The 21,112-nt window shown below is 40.7% G+C and overlaps 1 protein-coding gene across 1 annotated transcript in view; it reads right to left on the bottom strand.

The window, feature by feature from the left end:
• Positions 1–21,112, bottom strand: part of Ptchd1 (patched domain containing 1) — a 51,867-nt gene that overhangs the window by 9,556 nt on the left and 21,199 nt on the right. Inside the window, exon 2 of the mRNA XM_013026498.1 lies at positions 4,570–5,230. Coding sequence (XP_012881952.1) covers positions 4,570–5,230 — 661 coding nt within the window. The remainder of the gene's footprint in view (positions 1–4,569; positions 5,231–21,112) is intronic.

Raw genomic sequence — 21,112 nt, 5'->3', positions numbered from 1 at the left:
CTGTGGAAATATTAAGCCTGTAAGGAGAGCTGCACATACAAAATCTGTGCCAATATCTTAAATCATACCCAACTGGAGAACAGTAGTATAAATCCTCATCCCAGAGAGGAAACTCTCAAACAGATAACAATGATGCTTACAAATGGCAATTCCGGTACCTCACTAGCTGATACCAATATAGTTTGGAAAGAAGGGGTACAGGGGGAAAACAATCTTCTTCTCTAAATTATAGTAACTGAAAATGTCAATGAGCGCTTGTAATACTACAGACCTTTTAGAATTTCAGCTCCAAATAAACTAATCTGACTCATTTGGACAGAGGTTTTGGCAGAAGGAAGATTGTCTAATATACACGACACTGATTAAAAACATTCTAAATCATGATGTATCTCTGCTTACATCATTGCCAAAATGATTCATCTGTGTAGGATATATTCTTATTGCCGGAGATGTCACATATCATCTTGGCTAGAAACACACAGTCAAATTCCCATTATGGCGAACTCTCAGAGTTTATCCAAATTCTTTCCTCTTTTGGAGTTTTGTTAGGCTAATACAGCTTGACACACATGGTCTTAAAATTTTCCACTCTTAAGTGTATTGCCATTCTGGCATTTGACTAGACCTTGTGTTACGTGACCAGTGCTACGCTGAGAATATTTAGATTGCTGAATTTCAAATCTATAATATTTATCACATAGACTTGTTGATAAGGGAACTTCTACATTCTAGACTTTTTCTAAGGTATTTTTCCTCTAAATGAGGCTATCCATAGTTGATTTCATTTGATACTATACTTATAGAACATATTAAATCAAGAAATTTTCCCCTAAATCTGCATAGGTAAATCATTAGCATTTTGTTACTTACAGGCAAATTTAATTTAACTGACATATAGTGTAAAAATCTTAGCAATGCATTTCTTCTTGGTCATTTCAAATAGTTTGCCATCAAAAAAAGCAGGGCTAAACATAGGCCTGGAATACAACATTTATGAACCTGATCTTGCTTATATTTCATTTTACAATCATACTCTGAGAATGAAGCATTTATTTGAGAAATCCAGAAGAGCAACCGTCCTAAATCCAGGCATGGTTGGTTTTATGAGCATATTAACCATCCATTACATTATGAAAAGTATTTATTGCAAATGGACCTTAGCTTCTAATATGCGTAGCTCCCTTTCATGTTGTGACTAAGTAATTTGAGAACACTTTGGGCTGAAAATGTACAGAAAGGTTGCACACTGATTGTCAACAGGGAAAACTGCCATCCAATCAATGCATGTAGTATTCCTCACAAATTGCAAACAAGGGAGTATTGGGCACCTACAGTGCCTGTTCTTTTTCACAGCAAATGCCTGATTTTTCTGCATCGAACTCCGACGTCATGCTCAGTGATACTCGGTCTCTGTGGAGTTATGGAACTACCTACTCTTTCTGGATTTATGGTTTTAAGACATTCTTCTGCTAACATCATCATTCCATCCTACCGGTTCCCTTTCTCTTTCCCTGCACTGATACAGTCAGTCATACTTTGGGGGTTGAATTTTACTTACAACCTTTAAAACTTCTCTACAAAGTACAAAGAGAAGTCTTAAGAAGTATGAAGTATTAGTCAGGTGCTGCTGGCTCATGCCTATAATCATAGCTACTCAGGAGGCTGAGATCTGAGGATTGTGATTCAAAGCCAGCCTGGGCAGGAAAGTCCATGGGACTCTTTATCTCCAATTAACTAGCAGAAATTCAGAGGTGGAGCTGTGGTTCCAGTGGTAGAGCACTAGCCTTGAGTGGGAAAAACCCTCAGTGACAGCACCCGGGTTCTGAGTTCAAGTCTTTGGGGATGGGGACACACACAGACACACACACACACACACACACACACACACACACACACACACTATAAGTGTTGTAGTTTTATTAAGGAAAAATTTTAAATATTTTAGTTTTATTTTACTTAGTGAAGTTCAAGTTTTGTGTATTGCTGTTTAAGAAGCTTTACATATTGCAATGTTATTTTATTTAGAGCAGTTAATTTTGGGACAGTTTAAATAGTGTAACCTGGTGCTCACTGATAACAACCTGGATTGTCATAAAGCCATCACTGACAGTATTGTTTCTAGTGCCCATATCCATTGTCCCTCCTCCTAAGAACTTATTCTTGTTTTCATCTTCCTACAAAGGCAACATTAAAAAAACCCCACTATTTTGAAAAGGAAAAGCCAAAAAAAATTCCCCCAGATAATCAAACATGAGACTAATCGTGAGGAAAATGTCTTTTTTTTCTGAGTTTTTGACAGACACTTTTCCTTATTCTTTTTTTTTTTATTGTCAAGGGGATGTATAGAGGGGTTACAGTTACCGAAGTAAGGTAGTAAGTACATTTCTTGTCAAACCTGTTACCCCTTCCATCATTTTTATCCTACTTTTCCTTCCCCTAACTGCCCCCTCAAGTTGTACAGATCATTTTCAACATATTGTCTTGTGCATGTTGCTGTTGCATTGGTTCCTATTTTGTCCTCTGTATCAGCAGAAAATAACTTAAAACCTGACTCTTAAGTTTCTGCACAAGCTCCTTACTCTTCAAGGAACCACCCTGTATCCCATGAGTGACCCACATGGTTTTAGGATAATTTTTGCCAGTCCTGTGGCTTGAACTCAGGGCCTGGGTGATATGCCTGAGCTTGTTTTACTCAAGGCTAACACTCCACTACTTGAATCACAGCTCTACTTCCAGCTTTTCTGGTAGTTTCCTGGAGATAGGCATCTCATGGACTTTCCTGCTTGGGCTGGCTTTGAGTCATGATCCTCAGATCTCAGCCTCCTCAGTAGCTAGGGTTACAGGCGTGTGCCACTGGCGCCTGTCAGTTTTAGGATTATTTTATTATTTTATTTTTATTTGTGTATTTTTTTGTCGGTCATGGCACTTGAACTCTAGGTCTAGGCGCTGTCCCTCAGCTTTTCAGCTCAAGGCGAGTACTCTACTACTTGAGCCATAGTGCCACTCTGGCTTTTCTGCTTCTGTGGTGCTGAGGAATCCAACCCAGGGCCTCATGCATGTGAGACAAGCATTCTACCACTGAGCCACCTTCCCAGCCCTAGGATTATTTTAAACAAGTAAATTATGGTGTCTTCCTAACAGACTGAGCTCAGGAAGAAGGAAAACAGATGACATGTTGTTTCAAGTAGTGACAAGTGAACTGATCTAGTAAATTCTCAGACTTCTTAGTTACTCCACAGTGCCTCACTTTTCACAAAAGCTACTAGTTTATGCTTACTGACTAGGTCTCAATTCCCATAGGCCACGGAGCACTAAGCAGAATGTAATTCTGCGGCCTTGCATCCCCAGCACAGTTTATCATTTAACCATAATGCAACTGATTGTTCCTGAGGATTCTGTTTTCTTTTCTCTACTTTCTTCTTCTTCTTTTTTTTTCTTTTCTTCTACTCTAAAACAGGACATAGGTAGACTGATGAATTCAATCATGGTTATTTCCCAGTCAGCAACAACAACAATAACAGTAAAAGGTCAGTTCATTTCTCATGTTAATATCTGATTCCAAATGACATTGGAATTTTGCTAAAGAAATGGATGAGAATTTACCATAGAATGAGATCAAATTAACTGCTTGAATCTTTGGCTCCATTCCCATCAGGCAGGCTGGACATACTGTCTTTGATAATGAATAGACAGAGGAAACTGTGGTGACCGCTGTATGGCTTTGTTTTGACTCTTGTCTGTATTAAGGAATTCCTGTAACCCCCACTCTGTGCTAACACTAGAAACAAACTGTTACCACAACTGTAAAACCATTCTCCTTCGTTCATACCAAGAAAATGAAAAGAAATACCTTCTTCGAATCATGTCTCACATGCCACCTTCAAGGTTCTCTTGCATTGATCATGCTCTTTCTCATGATGCTCACACAAACCTATAAGCTGGAAAAGGGAGAGGAAGTAGGCTCTAACAGTACCTAACTCACAGCCCTCACACACCACTCTAGAACTCACTGAAGGCTTCCTACCACAAAGTCACCAGAGGGCTTTATCTGGCTTACAAGAGTATGCTCTGTCTTCTCTGAGAAGTGGTGAGGAGTCAACTATCCCAAGAAGCAATCCCCAGTGACCCCCCCCCCACAGGGTTTCAGGGTAAATATCTTGGCTTCCTCATCCTTCAGAAAGAGCCTGTCTGTGGTGTCTTTGGCCGGTTCTTCCAAACATCTCCCGTGCCTCCCTTCCCACTGCATCCTTATTTCAGGACCTGTTTCTGGAGAAACCCAACCTAAGACACCGAGGCACCTAGGAAATCATTAGCTGCTAAATACCATATAGTTGCTTAATGGAGAAGTAGAGATGGGAGTCCAGGTCTTCGGATTCCTGGCATATGTATCAGATTAAGTTGCTGCTTGCCGATAACCAGTACTTTATAGAACTGGCCCTCAGGACTTCTGGGTAAAATGAAGACACTACAAATGAGATAGAATTATTAAATGACTATCCCTGGACATGAAGGAACCCAGTCATCACCATCAAGAGGATTAAAAACAGACAACTGAAGGGCAATAATTACCTAGCATGACGAAAGGGACTCCCAGGAAGGTGGAATTGTATTTGCCACCAGTAAGATTGATGATTCCAGCTGCAGTGAGCGTGGCCAGGCTTATGGTCACCAAGCCAAGCAGGCCTAGCCAGGGTTTGCTGCGGACGCAGTCCTGCATGGAGCAGCAAAGGATGGCCATGGTGATCACCAGGATCAGGCTGGTGACCAGGTAACGTTCCGACACACGGCTAGTCTTCTGGAAATCTTCCCTCAGTGACGAGGATGTGTACGGGTACATTTTGACTTTGCTGTTGGATTTCTGGAACAGTCTGACAGTGTCACAGAAACTGGACTCCCACCTCTCAGCCACCATGTCATTGAGACTGTTGATTGACTGCAGGTAGTAGGTGAGCTGAATAGCCTCCGCCGATTTCACCCGATCCTTGCTGTGTACGGTGACACCCCCAAGCTGGTGCCCGTTGTACACAGCCCTCCCATCCTTTAAGTGAGTGATCGGGTACGTGATAGCAAAATTGGTCCGATTGGTGGCCCGGGCATTCTTTAGTTCTTCCAGGACGTGTACTATGTCATCCACGATGCAAGTCTTATCATTATTCAGGATACATATGTGTGCAAACGTGTAATTAAAACCAGGCCTTGGCACCTGGATCTTGGTCACAGCGGTATGCAACTATGGGGACAAAAATAAAAGACAGAGACAGACAGTATTTATTACAAAAAGTTAAACGTGAATAAGTGGCATTGTATCCATGCTCAAATAATACTCTTATCAGACATCAGTGGTTCATGTCTATAATCCCAGTTACTCAGGAAGCTGAGATCTGAGTATCACGGTTCAAAGCCAGCCTGGTCAAGAAAGTCCATGGGACTCTTACCTCCAATTAACTACCAAAATACGCTGTGGCTCTAAGTGGTAGACTGCTATCCTGAAGCACAAAAGCTCAGTTACAGCACCCAGGCCCTGAGTTCAAGACCTAGGACTGGCACACACACGCATGCACGTGCGCCTGTGTGTGCACATGCGCACACACACACACACACACACACACACACACACACACACACACACACTATTCTCTCTGTCTTTCTTGCCAAGGAGAAAAATTCATCTGTAAGCCACCGTTTAAGTGAGAAAGTATAACCTTAAGTTAGAAACAAATAACAGGGATGCAAAACATGCATCTGACCAGTGGTTTTCATCTTTTGTGGCTGGACAGCCAACATTAGCCCAACCACTCACTAGTGCTTATAAGAAATGAAATTGTTTAGAGTTGGCAAACCAGAATCTCTGGGGTAGCACCTAGGAAGCTGGGTTTTCACAGTGTTCAGAGACTGAATCTTTGAGAAGTGCTACCACGAAAAGCACCAGCATTGTTTTACATATTCTTTATTTGTGATCAGATTCATTTATCTTTGCAAATCTTACCTAGTGGTCTTGAAAAGATGATGTAAAAAGTGAATGAAGGTGTAACTTGGAATTCAGAGTCCTTGGCACACCAGTCCTTTGCTGCAAAATAATCTCTTCACCCAACTACTCTAGACCCTAAGAGATAAGAGGTTCATTTTGATAGTCTTTGATTTTGCTGGCATTCTTGGTCTGCATCTATGGGAAGAGAGCTGTAAATGTAAGAGCCTGGCTTGAATACAAGAAATCATGTTAAAGGAGCACAGGAAGATTTACTTTACATACTTGCCCCGTGTAGTATTTGCTACACCCAGATGCTGTACACCTGATGCGAAAGTGCACATTGTAATACAAGCACTAACTTAACAACTGCTACTCCATGTCAGGCATAGTTCTAGGCCCTTTTAGACAGATTAGCTCACCTAATACATTCAAGAAAGTACAAAGCACGTATGAGGATTAGCTGCACTGCACAGATAAGGAAATTGCGACAGAGAAGCTAAGTCATTTGCCCAAGCTCACAAGCAGAGTACAAGGCAAAGCTGGGCTCCACAGTCAGTTTGGTTCTAGACTGGGCCTTAACTTTTCACCATACACCTCTAGCTTGGCAGTGCTGGAAGTTGCAGGTGGGTTCTTGCCACTAACTAATTCTTTGTGTTTTTACCATAGCGCCCTTGAAAAAAAAAATCAAAGTACTTGAGTACAAGATATGTAGGGGTATATACAATTGCCTGTTTCAGAGGAGGAAACAGGGAGTGGGGGTGGAGAGGGACTTCAGTGAACTGCTGTCATACGATAGTTCTTCAGACTTTAAATCCTCTCAACAATTCCCTTCACAGATGAGAGAACTAAGGCTGTGGAGGCCATGCAAATAGAGGTAGTAGGGCTAATTGCTGTCTTTTGCAATGCCATCACCTATTACACAGGTCTGTAATGGCCACTAGTTTTCCTCATGGTGGCTTTGCCTTTATCTATCTGCAAAAATGCAGCCAGTTGTAGGCATGTTCTTAAGTGTTAAATAAACAAGTGCCTGGCACTGAGTGGATGCTCCCATGAAAATCGCCATGATTCATACATTTTCTCTCAAATCTATTCTACATGGAGTATTTGTTAAGGTATTTGGTTGTGCACATGTCTGAGTAAGTGGGATTATGCTTTTTTTGGAAAACTCTGAGGGGCACCAGCTGTCATAGTCACTTATTTAGACTAGTATCTGAGTTGATAATCCTAACTCTCAGTGGTCCTTTTTCCCACATCTCTTCATGAGCGCCAACCCTCAAGGTCAGAAAACACTTTATTTCTTTGGGCCTGGCTTACTTCACTTATAGGTTCCATGGTTTCCCTTATTTGCAATAACTAGTATAAGTCTAGGACAAGCAGAAAAGGTCAAAAGCTATGTACGTATGACCATATAAGATGATGTTAAGCGAAATGGACTCCAAGATAGGGAAACAACTTGTGTTTTCTTTCTTGATACCGTTTTTAATTATCTAAAATGTACAATGTGCTTTTTTTGTTTCTCTTGTTTGTTCTCCCCCCACAGTATAAATCCTGTTGTCACTGTATTGATTCCAGTGCCCTGCATCTTGTATATACATTTTTCTAATTTGGGGAGGGGAAGGGAAATAACAAAATGCTGAAACAAGGATACTGGTTGACCCATTGTAACAATGAGATGGGCAAGACACTATGTAGAAAAGGAACTTTACAACTGGGGGGGGAGGGAAGGGATGGTAGGGGAAAAACAAAGGAGGAGGTAACAATGCTCGATAAGAAATGTACTCATTGCCTTACTCATGTAACTATAACCCCTCTGTACAGTATTTTTACAATAAAAAACATAAAAAAACACTTTATTAAATTCAACTAAAATATTTCGATCTCTCCTCTCCTTTCTTCCTCCCCCCTTGCTCTCACTCTCCAATCTCTATCTCTCCCCCAAAGTTACCTAGGAAGCTATGTTCTCAACTATAACCATATGCTAAATTTTTGTTCTGGTGATTTGAGATTAAAAGTCACCAAAGTGTCTTTCAATGGTAAAGTTGTGAAAGTATTTTTCCATTCGTTCTTCAACCATGTCAACAAATTTGGATTACAATAATCCCTAAATGCAGAAAATTTCAAGATTAAAAGGTTATTTTGGAAGATGGGAAAATAAAGAGGAAATAAAAACAACAGAATGTTGATAAGGGTTAAAAGAAAGATTCTGGGGAAAAGATTCAGAATAGACTAGAAAAGGAGTGGTATTGAAAACATGCATATGTGTAATATTTAGTGCATTGTTTGTTCCCTTAAGAGGTATAATAAATCTCCCTTAGAGTGATTACTAAATATGTCAAGAGAAAAGGTTTGCCAAATAAGATGGTGTTAAGCCACAGGGCTGCACCCAATTATAGCAAGGGGATATTTTCCATCCATTCTCTAAGGCGACCATATGCTTCTGGGTGGGGAGGTGTAAACTATGTAGTGACATGCTATGATTCTTTGGAGCATCCACTGAAGAAAGTGGATACCATATTAACCTCTGTACTGTCAGACAATAGGAGGGAGTCTTGGAAAATGAGATGCTTGCCGAAGTTTTAGAGGGAATATTCCTTAACTACTTTGAGTACCAAGGCTGCACTGAGAGATAGCTGCTTTGCAGTTCTGATGGAGTGGTGGGTAGAACAAATGTCACTCTTGTTTCTGTGTGGCATGGTGATAAAATGACAAAGCATTGGTGGTGGGGGGTGGCAGGGGAAGTCTGTGGGGTCCTACTGTAGGATAAGAGGTGAGAGGTTAAATAAGGCATGCAAATGAGACATCTTTTTGTGACTTCTGAAATAACTCAGTTCTGATCATTGGTCCTCATTTCTGTGTATCAAGTACACACACAAATCCATTTTTGGACATCTATACAGACGTGGTCTAGACCCTGTACTATAATACTCTGACACCTACCTGTACATGTCATTACAATGCCCTGATTTAATTTTCTATAGGACCCTCCAATCAAGGACAAAAAGCAGTAGATATTCTAAACCATGATAGTAGGTATATTCACAGGGGAAAAGGGAACCCAGAAACCAAAGTTACGTTTAGCTAAACCATAAAATCTACACAGTAGGCCACACTAATTCTAATTAAGTTAGGTAAATTTTCTGAGATTCTCAAAAATGACACAAAGTAATAGTTCTGGCCTTTATCAAAGTCTCAATCTGTCATGTGAATCAACATATAATTCTTGTTTATATAACAGTGTATATATTCTAGATTATTCACTCAACATACATTCAACAAGTGTTCATTAAATAGACTATGTTGCCAACAACAATAATTTCACTGGATTTAGTATGCTGGCACTTATGCATGGAAAATCCCATAAGTTACAATGGTACAAACTATTGGCAGATTCTCACAGTAAACACACCAGCACCTAGTGCTAAGTCCTGGTAAAGACTCCCAATCATAATACTTTGATTACTGATTTGTTGTTAGAGACCAAAACTGAATATTAAGGCCTTGAACAGATCATATAAATTGTTAGCATTTTTGTCCAGCACTAATCAAGTTAAGAATGCTAATACTAATAGGGACTAGTCTACTAAATAAATTCCATATAGTTAAGAACGTATTCAATATAAATACCCTATAGAAATGATTAAATTATCTCCACTTTACAGCTGGAAAAACTGAGGCTAAAAGAATTTCAGTAATCCACCTAAGACCACCCCATAAGTAAAGGGCGGATGCAGGACTATAAATCAGGTCCACTCCTTCAGGTGTGAGACTTCAGGTCTCAGTTAAGAAAATGGTGTTGGTCTAGCTAATCATTAAGGATAGACCCTTCTGTTTCACTATGTATGTGTGTGTGTGTGTGTGTGTGTGTGTGCGCGCGCGCGCGCACGCATGCTAGTATTGGGGCTTGAACTCAGGACCTGAGTACTGTCCCTGAGCTTTTTTGCTCACATTCTACTACTTCAGCCTCAGCTTTTGGAGATAAGATTCTCACAGACTTTCCTACCTGGACTGGCTTTGCACTTCTATCCTCAGATCTCAGTTTCCTGAGTAGCTAGGATTACAGGTGTGAGTCACTGGTGCCCAGCTTTCACTACATAATTTTAAGATGAGTATTATTTAAAGAGTAATAAAGGGGGGTGAATTTGGTCAAAGTACATTATATGTATGTGTGGAAATATCACAATTAAACCCCTTTGTACAATTAGTATATGCTAATAGAGAAAAAAATCATGCACGAAAGGAAGTGAACTTCATAAATATCAATTTGAGATTTATTACAGCTGCCTGTGGTATGCTGTACCTACACATTGAAATTCTTTTTGGGGCAATGATAGATCTGATAGTAGATGAAACTCCAAAAGAAAACAGGGTAAAGAAAATATACTCACTAAAAAACAAAATGAAAAAAATAAAGGATTCCCTTTGCTGATTTCCCGTTCTGGGGAGGCATTGGCTCTTCTAATCCCTTTCCACCCCAGCCTGGGATAAAGCCAATACAGGCTACCGGTCACGACAGGGGCCAAAGTCTCATTTCCTCCTCTGTCTCTCCTTGGCACACACAGATCTTCCTCAGAAGACAGCAGGGACACCTTGTAGAAGAAAGTACAGAAGGGATCTGGAAGGAAGTATCTGCTCCTGGTGATTAACATAGGAAAAATACCTGTGGGGTTCAGGATCTTATACAACCTATTTCAGCTCTTTTCAATTTGCTTCTTATTTCAAAGGGAAGGGAGAAGGCAGGAAGGCTGTTCTGCCATGCTCTGGAAGCAGCTTCAAGCAGTCACTTAGTAATCTCAACTGCGAGAGAAGACGAGGAGAGGATGTGGGTTCCTTACTTCCCTGCAAGATGGCACCCATCACCCTCTGTCAGCATGATGACATCGCTTTTATCAGCTGTCTTTCTTTCTCTGTCTCACATTCCCAGCCCACCTTCTGCTGTTACTCCCAAGTAATCTGCATACATTTAAAAATGTAAATAGATTGCTGGTTTGCCTTTCTAATCTCTTATCATTGACCCCCAAATGTCATTTACCTTCCAAATAACACTAAATCAAAATAATAGCAAAATGCTTTCAAGGAATATCTTGTTTTCATCCCTATATCAAATACATTCTTCACTGGCTCCAAGCAACTTTCCAGATGTTGATCTAGGTCTGTACTCAGCAATTGTAAAAATGGATAGGTTCTAACCGGCAAGATAGCCTTACCTAGGACACAAGGAAACACCTTCAAGTGGACGGGTCTGGTCTCTGCAGTTCATAAATTACGCTCGCTCCTTTGGTGTTATGTTCTGTCTTTGCATGATCTCACTCTCACCCACTCTCTTTCCTCTTCTTTTAATAGAAATGTATTACATCAGAACACCAGAAGTTGCAAGTTGGGGATTGTTACCGTGATTCATTTGTAGTGCAGCCAAAAGCAAGTTAGTCATCCCTTAATAAGTGAACAGAAATAATCATTCTGCCTTTGAAATATTACATTTTCAGAGGACACTAGATTTCAGTTGTGGTTGAAGCCAAAGAAGTGACTCTCTAGTCACAGGCTTCCTTTGCCCATGGGTGCCTGGTGGCACACAAGCCAAACTGCTTCTCTGTCAGTACCGCAATGCCCATTTGAGTCTGAGAGCGAAGCACTTCTGTTTTGCTTCTTACTTCACAGGAGGTAAACATTCATGTTTTGGGTGTTAATAATAAAAAGCAGCCAAGACAACCATACTTTGTAATTCCCACAACACGCTCAGTTTATCTTTATAACCTTGACTTGTCAAACAAAGCAGCCTTAGACTGGAGGGAAAGAAGCCTTGGATTTTTAAGAAAGAAAAAGTAACCCTGCTTAGCAAGTATGATGCTGAATTCAAACCCTGATATTTTAAAGAACCGATAAGGCTAAACTTTCTGTTGAAAGTAGTCAGTTTGGTCAGGTGCTGGTGGCTCATACCTGTAATCCTAGAGCCTCAGGAGCCTGATACCTGAGGACCATGATTGGAAGCTTGAGTCCATGAGACTCTCGTCAACAATTAACTAGCAAAAAGCCGTTAAGTGGAGATGTGGCTCAACTGGTATAGCATGAGCCTTGGGCAAAACAAGCTGAGAACCCAAATTGAGTTCAAGCCCCAGCACAGCTCCAAGAAGACTAGACACCCACAGAAATGGGCATTCAGCTAGGCATCCTGCCTGGGCTGACTCTGAGTCTTAACTCTTTGCAATGCAGCCTGCTGATTAGCTAGGATTGCAGGAGTGAGCTACCAATGCCTGGCTTAAATTGCCTCTTCTATAGATTCCAAGTGGTTTACAGGTGGCATGTTATATGGTTCATTTAACTGAACTTCAGCTGAGTGTTCATGCTCCCCCTCTTCCCATTTTCTCCTCCTCTCCCCCATGTGTCTTGTCAAAAACTCAGCTTCCCTAGGAGGTGTAGTCCACATTTTGTTTGGATTTCTCGAGATGGTTTGGTAGTATAGGGGCAGGATTAAGAACAGTTTCAGGCTAGAAAAATCTTACTTATATCATAGCCGACCTTTATTCTCTTTTCCTCAAGTGAAATAAGGTTGCATATGCTGTGGGTCTGTGTCCCCACCTGCCAACTGTAATTCACCCTTGAACTTTCTGCTTGTGAAAATAAAAATACTATGCATCCCATGCCCCTGATATATTTGAAAGTGCAAATAATTAGTGACAATGTTAAAGCTAAAAAAGAATAAATGTCCCCATCCGATGAGCGCTTCAGCATTGCTTTTCCCTTGAAAGAACTTGCTATATTTCTAATCAACTCTAACCTTGAGAACAATGAAAACTGGCTGAAGAAAGAATTACCAAGAAAAAAGTTCTATCTAATGACATGGGTCATGCATGTTCTCATGAATGATGGCCATGAATCGTACAGTAATGAGTACTTGAAGTGGCATTTTACTGATAGGGTATTTTTTTTCTTCCTGGAATGGTATTTTTCTCCTCTGTTCTCAACCAGATCTACTGCCCTTAAAAAAACCACAGGAGCATCTCAGCTGCTATCTTCCTTTTCAGAGGCCTGACAAAATGGATGATCAAGGCTAGGATCATTTTGTGATTCAGTTTGCTTAAGGCACTGACCATTCCAGCAGGGCTGCTATTGGGGGTACCCTTAGTAGAGACTGCTTGTACAAAACTGAAATCCTCATCTGTCAAGTTGGGATAGTAATTCCAACTATCTCATGAGGATTGTTGGAGAATAAATAAGAAATTGAATACAAACTATTCATTATAGTCTCTGACACATATCTACTGGTACCCAGTAAATTTCAGATGCAAAACTAAAATGAACAAACAATATTCCATTTCTATCCTCTGTTTTGTCTTGCTTCCTCTCTATTATTTCTTATTAGAACAATGGATATTCTTCATTTGCTTTTGAAAAGTATACTTGATGAAATGTAAAGGTAAGAATTTTTTCACTAAGAGTTTAAGGGGAAAGAGAAGTTGGTAGCATGTATCACTATAAATATTTTAAGAGACTAGCTGGGAATGTGTTTAAAAGTTAAGACAGTCTAATTCTAGTATAAGCTTCTAGCCTGAAAATGATCCCATGATCTTCTGGCTAGTTCCCTAGATAGATCACTGTTTACATCAACTGAAAGATTCCAGACCAGGCAGGGATGGTGGGTGGAAAAGAAGAAATCTGAAAGGTATTAAGTGCCTACTAAGTACTGGGCATTGTACAAAGAATGATTCATCTATTACCTCATTTAATCTCTAACTAATTTGTATATGAGGAAAACGAGCCTCAAGGAGCTTGATAACCATCCCAAGCCACAAACTTAGTAAGTAAATCAGCCCACATTTCAATCTTAGGCTAGACAATCGTCTCCTAATGGGAATTCCTTTGACAAAGTAAAAATTTATTTCTACAACTTTTTGGGTTGGACATTTAAGATATTGATACATTTGCTTTTTGGTATTAGGCTTAAACACAGTCCAACCATAGCATGAGTTGGTACTGACATAGCAAAATCAAAGGATTAAACATGGCAAAGCCTTCTAGGGCAATATTCTGACCTATACTGCATGTTTTCACCCAATGAATACCAGATATTTACAACAGCCATCTCAGAGTAGCCAAAGGCCATTGTCAGTAATGAACATGCTCAGCCAGGTGGACACCAAGCAAATAGATACGAAAAGAGAATATTTTCATCAGTCCGAGTTGTATCCTCTGTATCACCTGTGTTTCCTATGTAACCTCTTCCTCCTCCACACACACATACACACAAGCACCAAAACTTTGTAGATGTGTTAGTGCAAAAGGGCTGGCAGCTGGGATTTATTAGTGTATTAGGACTTTGATAGCATTATTCCCCAAAGGCAATTGAACACTAGAATGAATATATGGTGTGTGTGTGTGTGTGTGTGTGTGTGTGTGTGTCTGTCTGTCTGTCTGTCCTGGGGCTTGAACTAAGGACCTGGGTGCTGTCCCTGAGCTTTTGTGCTCAAGGCTAGTGTTCTACCACTTAAGCCACAGCTTCAGTGCTTAATTAGAGACAAGACTTTCACAGGCTTTCCTGCCTCAGCGGGCTTCAAACCACAATTCTCAGATTTCAGCCTCTTAAGTAGTTAGGATTACAGGTATGAGCCAACAGCGCCTGGCTTTAGAGTATGTGTTTTATGAGGGCAAGGACTTTGTCTGATTCCTGCATCCCAGACACTTCAGAGTAGAAGGAGCCCAACAGAATTGTGTTGATCACACCTTCAGTGTTTGTTCTTTCTTGCCGATTTCTATTCTCACTGGTGACATTGAATGATATTTCATTTGTACCCAAAGGCTACTGAGCTACATGCATATCATTTACATCTTAAACAAACAGATGACATTGAATTTGGTCCTATCACTTACATGCTGCAGACAAATGGCTGGTCTCATTAGACAAATGGATATTGTTAGACTATAATCTAAAAAAAAAATAAGAGCAGAGAAACAGTGTAGGTAGGCAATTCAAGATGGAAATAATTATGTGCTATGCTTAATTATAGGGCAGCTTGAATTTTTCATGTGTATTGGATTTTTTTTTAGAAAAAAAGTAAAAAAAAAAAACATACAGAAGTTTAGAGACTAGTATAAACACTCCTGTGGAACTACCATCCAAAGTCATCTCTATTTGAGGATTTTATCCCTACTATTAAAGCTGTCATTGGGTAGTCTGACTCTAATATTAATATTAACTAGAACATTCTTGTGAGTGCAAGAGAGCACTGTGCGGTTTCACAGGAACATAAAGTGTAAGATGAGACTATCACAGGCAAACGAATACATCCCTCTGGATGTCTTAGAGGACTTGAGCATTGATGTGATTTCATCCATTTATGTCTCTCGGTGGCCTTTAATCCTTTTGTTTATAGTCCCACTGCTGTTGATGGAACCTAGAATGTTGCCCGTGACACAATCTTGTTATCATAGAGGCTTCAAGGGAAGGGAATTGGAAATGTTTTTTTCAGTTCTAGCCATTTCTCATCCTACTTTCTCACTGAGCATTGCAGACTCTTCCATTATAAAGCCCTGATGTTATGCAATATTCCATTTCCCCGGCGGCCCAGTTTTGCTCACGACTGCAGAGGTAGAGAACACCCATTGAGTCCTCAGAGCATGTCATCTACTTTCCCTCAGCATAGCAGCCCTGCTGTCACTGACAAGTGGCTTCAATTCAGCTGTCTCACTGATGGGGGGCTTGTGGAAGTGGTTCACCCAGCCAAGAGCAGAGATGATGTTAATGCCCCAAAGTGTCATTCTGGATGATTGTATCTTTCCTGAGGATAGTGACTTGCTTATTTGGCTGATGAGAAATTTCAGGCTCCCAGATATGAATTCTGTATTGGGTCTCAGATGCTGGACGGGGGCGAGGGGGGGCAGAGTTTTTTTTTTTTTGCTTTCTTGAAGATTAGAGAAAGTCTTCTGTACCTCATTGCCAATTGTAGCAATTAAAGCCATAGACTCCATGAAGCATTGATCCAAATAGTCAATATGGGTTAAGTATCTACACTATCTGGGCATTATGTAAAAGCCCATGGACATTAAGAACATTAAGATATAATTTTACCCTCATGAAATGTAGACTATTGGGGAGACTTTAGGTAGCCTATCCAAATTGCTTAGCACAGGTGAATCACAAAGTGAAGTGTCACATTGCTAAGACAGGAATAGCTAAAGAGAATGGTGGGGTACAGGGCGCCTGTGATTGTGTGTGTGTGTGTGTGTGCACGTGCGCACACATGCATGCGCATATTGATGAGGATGAAATGAGGTATATGTTCATAAACATGAATGTCGTAATGAGGTGAGTGCAACTTGTCATTCATCCAGTTGATGAAAGTCCATAGTAACTAACTCTTAAGCCACATGAATATGACAGATAGGGCTTTGATCTCACAGAGAATTCCAGAGAAAGACTAGCTGTGAGGCAATTCCAAAATCTGTATGGGTTTCTAGAATGAGAGAAGTGCAGGGGATTGATGGAAGCCTCCTTGGAGGAAGTAACTTGTATATCCAGGCCTCTGAATGGGAAGGAGTTAATCATGGGCAGAGAAGTAGCCAGGGGTGTGGAGCTGGTTGGGAGAGTAAGTAAGGCAGAAGGTACAGTATGAGCAAAGTCTAAAAGGAACCACAGAGATGCAAGGGGGAAAATGGGAGTAATTCAGAGTGGTGAGAAATCCGAGGAAAGTTCTGACAAGAAAGTTAAAGGGGAAAGAAAGATTCAAACCTCGTAAGGCCTCACACGCTAAACTTGGAAGACAGATTTTTGTCGTGTAGGCAACTGACCCTCAAAGAAAGGCTTTAGGCAGAGGATACTGAAATGATTAAAATTGTATTTCAGGAAATTCCTCTGCCTATAGTATGGCAGCTGGATTTGGGAAGGATGGAGAATTGAGGCAGGGAGATGGAATAAAACACAAATGCAGTATGTAGTTCACTGGTGAAATGAAGATCGGAACCACTGCGGCCATGCTGCCTTGAATGTGGCAGGATTCTGTATCTTTGTATACATCTGGTAGCTTATTTTATAAGCAAAGGCTTACGGAAGCTTTTCCTTTCATCTGGAAAGGAAAACCAGGTAGTAAAAATTGGATGACAACTTTCAGCTCCATGATACTGATTAAACATTTGGGTTGCATTTTGCATGTTTAAGTCTTAATGTGCTGCTTATCGATTTCAGAGATGTGCAGATTTAGCTGACGTTTGGCCTTTCCTTCTTCTGTGTATAGACTTCCAAAGTACAATCATACACCAGGCAAGCACAAGAGATTCTTAGCCAATTGTTTCAACTTATTCTGTAGCAGATGTGGTTGGCACCTTCTTCATATCCTCTGGCCCTTATCTCCTGAGAGCACACCTGCCTGACTTCAAATGCCAGCACCCACACTTCTTTGTTGAAGAGCCCACTTTGCCATCTGCTTGGCAGGCCAGAAGTACTGGGGGAATGAATATCCAATGGGAGCAAGCCCTCCAGCAATGGCAGATGGGAGTTTATGTTTGAAAAGCCAGCTCCCTGCCCATGGGTGGGCTCACTCTGGGGTGAGAGTGTTTTACATTGGTTCCTAGAGATTTCCTCGTTAACAATGCATTATAGTTCCCCACAACAGTTGCCTTTTGGGTCTCTCTCTCTTTCTGTTACTCCAGTGCTCCCCTTCTGATAACTTGCCTTTAATTCATTTGATTTCTTGTCTCATGGTTGAAAGACTAGCAAGGAGGCAATTGCAAGATCTGTGTGGACTTCTAAGATGAGACAAGTGCAGAGGATTAAGGGAAGTCTTCCTGGAGGGAGTGTCTTCTGAATTCGGCCCTCAATGGGGAGGAGTAATTATAGACAAAGGCATGGCTGAACCCAAACTAAGACAATGCGCAATAATGCCCACTGCGTCTGGAGCTAGAGTATCTTCAGAATATCAAACCATCCTCAAATCAATTCTCCACTGTTTTGAATTTGAAGATTCAAATGTGGTTATATCAACCCTAAGGGAGTAAAGTTAAGATCTTTATACTGAATCTTTTGAGGGCAGACACATTTTTAGGATGCAGAACAGTAGGTATGTAAACATTTTTCTTCAAGTGGCTCTGTGAAATTCGTGAATATACAAGACTAGTTGTATCAACTGGACTTCTCCAGCATTTTCATTAAGTATTAAAGCTAATGGTGTGGTAGCTTGGGAGTATACTGATAATAAGAATACGTTCCTCAGGCTCAGGCCTGCATCCTGCCAGGAATGGAGAACTGTGAGATGACATGATGTCTCATTTTTCTTCTTGCTGAAGATAAGGCTTTTGCTTATTTGAATAACAAAAAAGCTTACTGATATAGTTAGAAGCCTCTTTGCATCCTTCTGGAACATCTCAGTAGGTAAGGTCTCATACTTCAATGTTCTCTGTTGACAAGTGAATGCTGGCATCCTGCCCAAGTTGGATGAGAGTCCCTATCTTTACATTTCTGGATTTCTGCTGTTATGGCGGTAGGTGTGTGGGAGAGACAGCTGATGTGTTCACTGGATTTCTTCCCAGGCAGTGATGTGCCTGGGAAGTATGTACTGGTTGAGATGAATTCTCCATGCATTGGCACGGCTGCCAGTACAGGTGCTGAAAGTCACCATGATGGCAATGTGTCAGATGTCAGGAAAACTGAGTTGATTTGTCTGCCAAGACTCAAGCTGCCTTTCTGCTTTTGGGCCTCACCATTGTTGGATGCTTTCTGAGGTTGAGGATGACAATGTAATTCTTTCCCTTCACTAGCAGGGTCACTAAATAGTGTGTGTGTGTGTGTGTGTGTGTGTGTGTGTGTGTGTGTGTGTATTCATTGAGGCATAGTATATAAAGTATAGCAGTGTTTAAGGATTGTTTTTTAAAAGATGTAGATACCAACGTATACATTGCCCAGCCCAGAGCAAGAAAGAATATGGACAGCACTGAGAGACCCCTTCTGTCCTTTCCCATTGAATACCTCCACTACTCTCAGAGGAAAACAGTTTGAAATCTATCAACATTGATTAGGTTTGATTGTTCTTGAGCTTCCTATACATGTAATTATGTAGAATGTAGTCTTTTCTGTTATCTTTTATTCAAACAATGACCTATAAAATTCTCCATGCTTGTTTATTAGCAGTTTATGTTTATTTCTATTTGCCAACTAATATTCTATTCCAGTTCTTTTTTTTTGGTGGGTTGTGGGGCTTGAACTCTGGGTCTGGGCGCTGTCCCTCAGCTCTTAAGCTCAAGGCTAGCGCTCTACCACTTGAGCCACAGCACCACTTCCGGTTTTTTAGTGGTTTATTGGAGATAAGAGTCTCACAGGCTTCCCTGCCCGGATCTCAGCCTCCTTAGCAGCTAGGACTACAGGCGTGAACCATCAGGGTCTAGCTACCAATTTACTTTTTCATTTCCCCTCGTTGGTGGATCTTGTGGGATAGTCCCAGGTTGGATTGAAGGAAAAAATTCAACGTTAAGTTTATGAGTACAATGCATCTTGATCACTGTCATCCTTTCCATCTTTCTCCACATTGTTCCTAGCTCCATCCACACCCTCAAGCTACATGGTTCCATTTTCACATAAGTTCATGGGATATAATAACTGTATTTGCCCACTTTTCTTCTCTCCATTCATTTTCCCCCCTCCACGAGACATCTCCCCAGCCCCAACTAGACATGTTTCAGCTTCCTCATATTCATTTTGTTAAACTGTTCCTTAGTTGCTCAGAGTTACACCACCGGAATCCTCCCCTGAGTATACCATACTTTAATTTGTTTATGTACATATGCATATGGCCCTGTATATGTTTTCATAATTGTTTATAATTTAGATTTCACTTCTACATGAGAGAAATTATGTCTTGTTTTGTCTCTCTGAGCCTGAGTTACTTCACTTAACATAATTTTTTTCAGGGTCCATCCATTTCCCTGCAAATGATGAAATGCTCAATGTCTCTGGCCATAAAAGAAATGCAAATCCAAACAACATTGAGATCTCCTCTCACTCTAGTAAGACTGGTTATCATCAAGAATATGAACAACGAAACATGCTGGCTTGGATGTGGGGGGAGATGAACCATAATTCAGTGTCGGTAGGAATGGAAACCAGCAGGATCACTTTGGAAGGCAGTTTGGAGTTTCCTATTAAAAAAAAACACAACTAAACATAAAACTTCCCTATGATCCAGCGATACCACTCTTGGGCACCTATCCAAAAGATTACAAGTTAGAATCCAGAGAACCCACTTGTTTGTCCATGTTCATTATTCATCATAGCCAGGGTACAGAGGTTTATAAATAAAGCTACTATGGCCATTCTTGGACATAGCCTTTGGAAGGTATTTGCCCTCACATCTCTCAGGTACATACAGTGACATATGGTAACTGTTGACCAGTTTTCTGAGAATAGCTCTGGTTTGTTTGTGTTTGTACATACCTCCACCAGGGCCAATTTCAAGTTACTAAGAAGGTGTGAGGAATAGATGTGGTCAATCAGATTTCAAAAGTCAGTAGGAGCCTGTCCCTCTATACCACAGCGTTTATGGACCTGAGGTGAAAGTTTGGGAACCACAGAGCAAGCATAGATTTAGGTTAAGTTTTCTAGAGTGGTTATACCCTTTTATATTCCTACAGCAATATATGAGATTGTCCTATATCCTCAGCAAGATTTCATATTATCAGTTGTTTTATTTTTTATTACCATCCTGGTGGGTACATACTGAAGTCTCATTTTGGTCTGAATTTGTTCTACTCTGGTAACTGAAACTAAGCCTTCTCTCCACATACCCTGTAGCCCCGTGGCTTTCCTTTCAGAAGTGTCTTCTTCAAGCCTTTTGCCCCTTTAGTTATTGGGATGTTTTGTCTTTTCCTCAATAATTTGTAGGAGAATATCTAAGTTCAAGACTAACGAGACTCATTGGAAACATGAAAAGAAGGAATTGCTCCAGATAGCCAGGTGTGCTTGAAAGAGCCTGGCAGACTTGTTTTCATGTCTAACTCAGCCACTTCCTGATGACTTTGTGCAAATTGCCCTTATGGACTCTTAGTTTTCTGATCATCAATATGTGGTTAGTGTTTTGTAATGTTGATTACTGAATGAGACACTATAGACAAGATGCCCCGCAGAAAAGCCCATCGCATGTGCTCAGTATTCTATAGACTGAGAAATCC

This window comes from Dipodomys ordii, unplaced genomic scaffold (assembly GCF_000151885.1).
Source record: "Dipodomys ordii isolate 6190 unplaced genomic scaffold, Dord_2.0 Scaffold94, whole genome shotgun sequence".
Lineage (NCBI taxonomy): Eukaryota > Metazoa > Chordata > Mammalia > Rodentia > Heteromyidae > Dipodomys > Dipodomys ordii.
The sequence above is the reverse complement of the archived record's forward strand: the minus strand, read 5'-3'. Positions and strand labels throughout refer to the sequence as shown.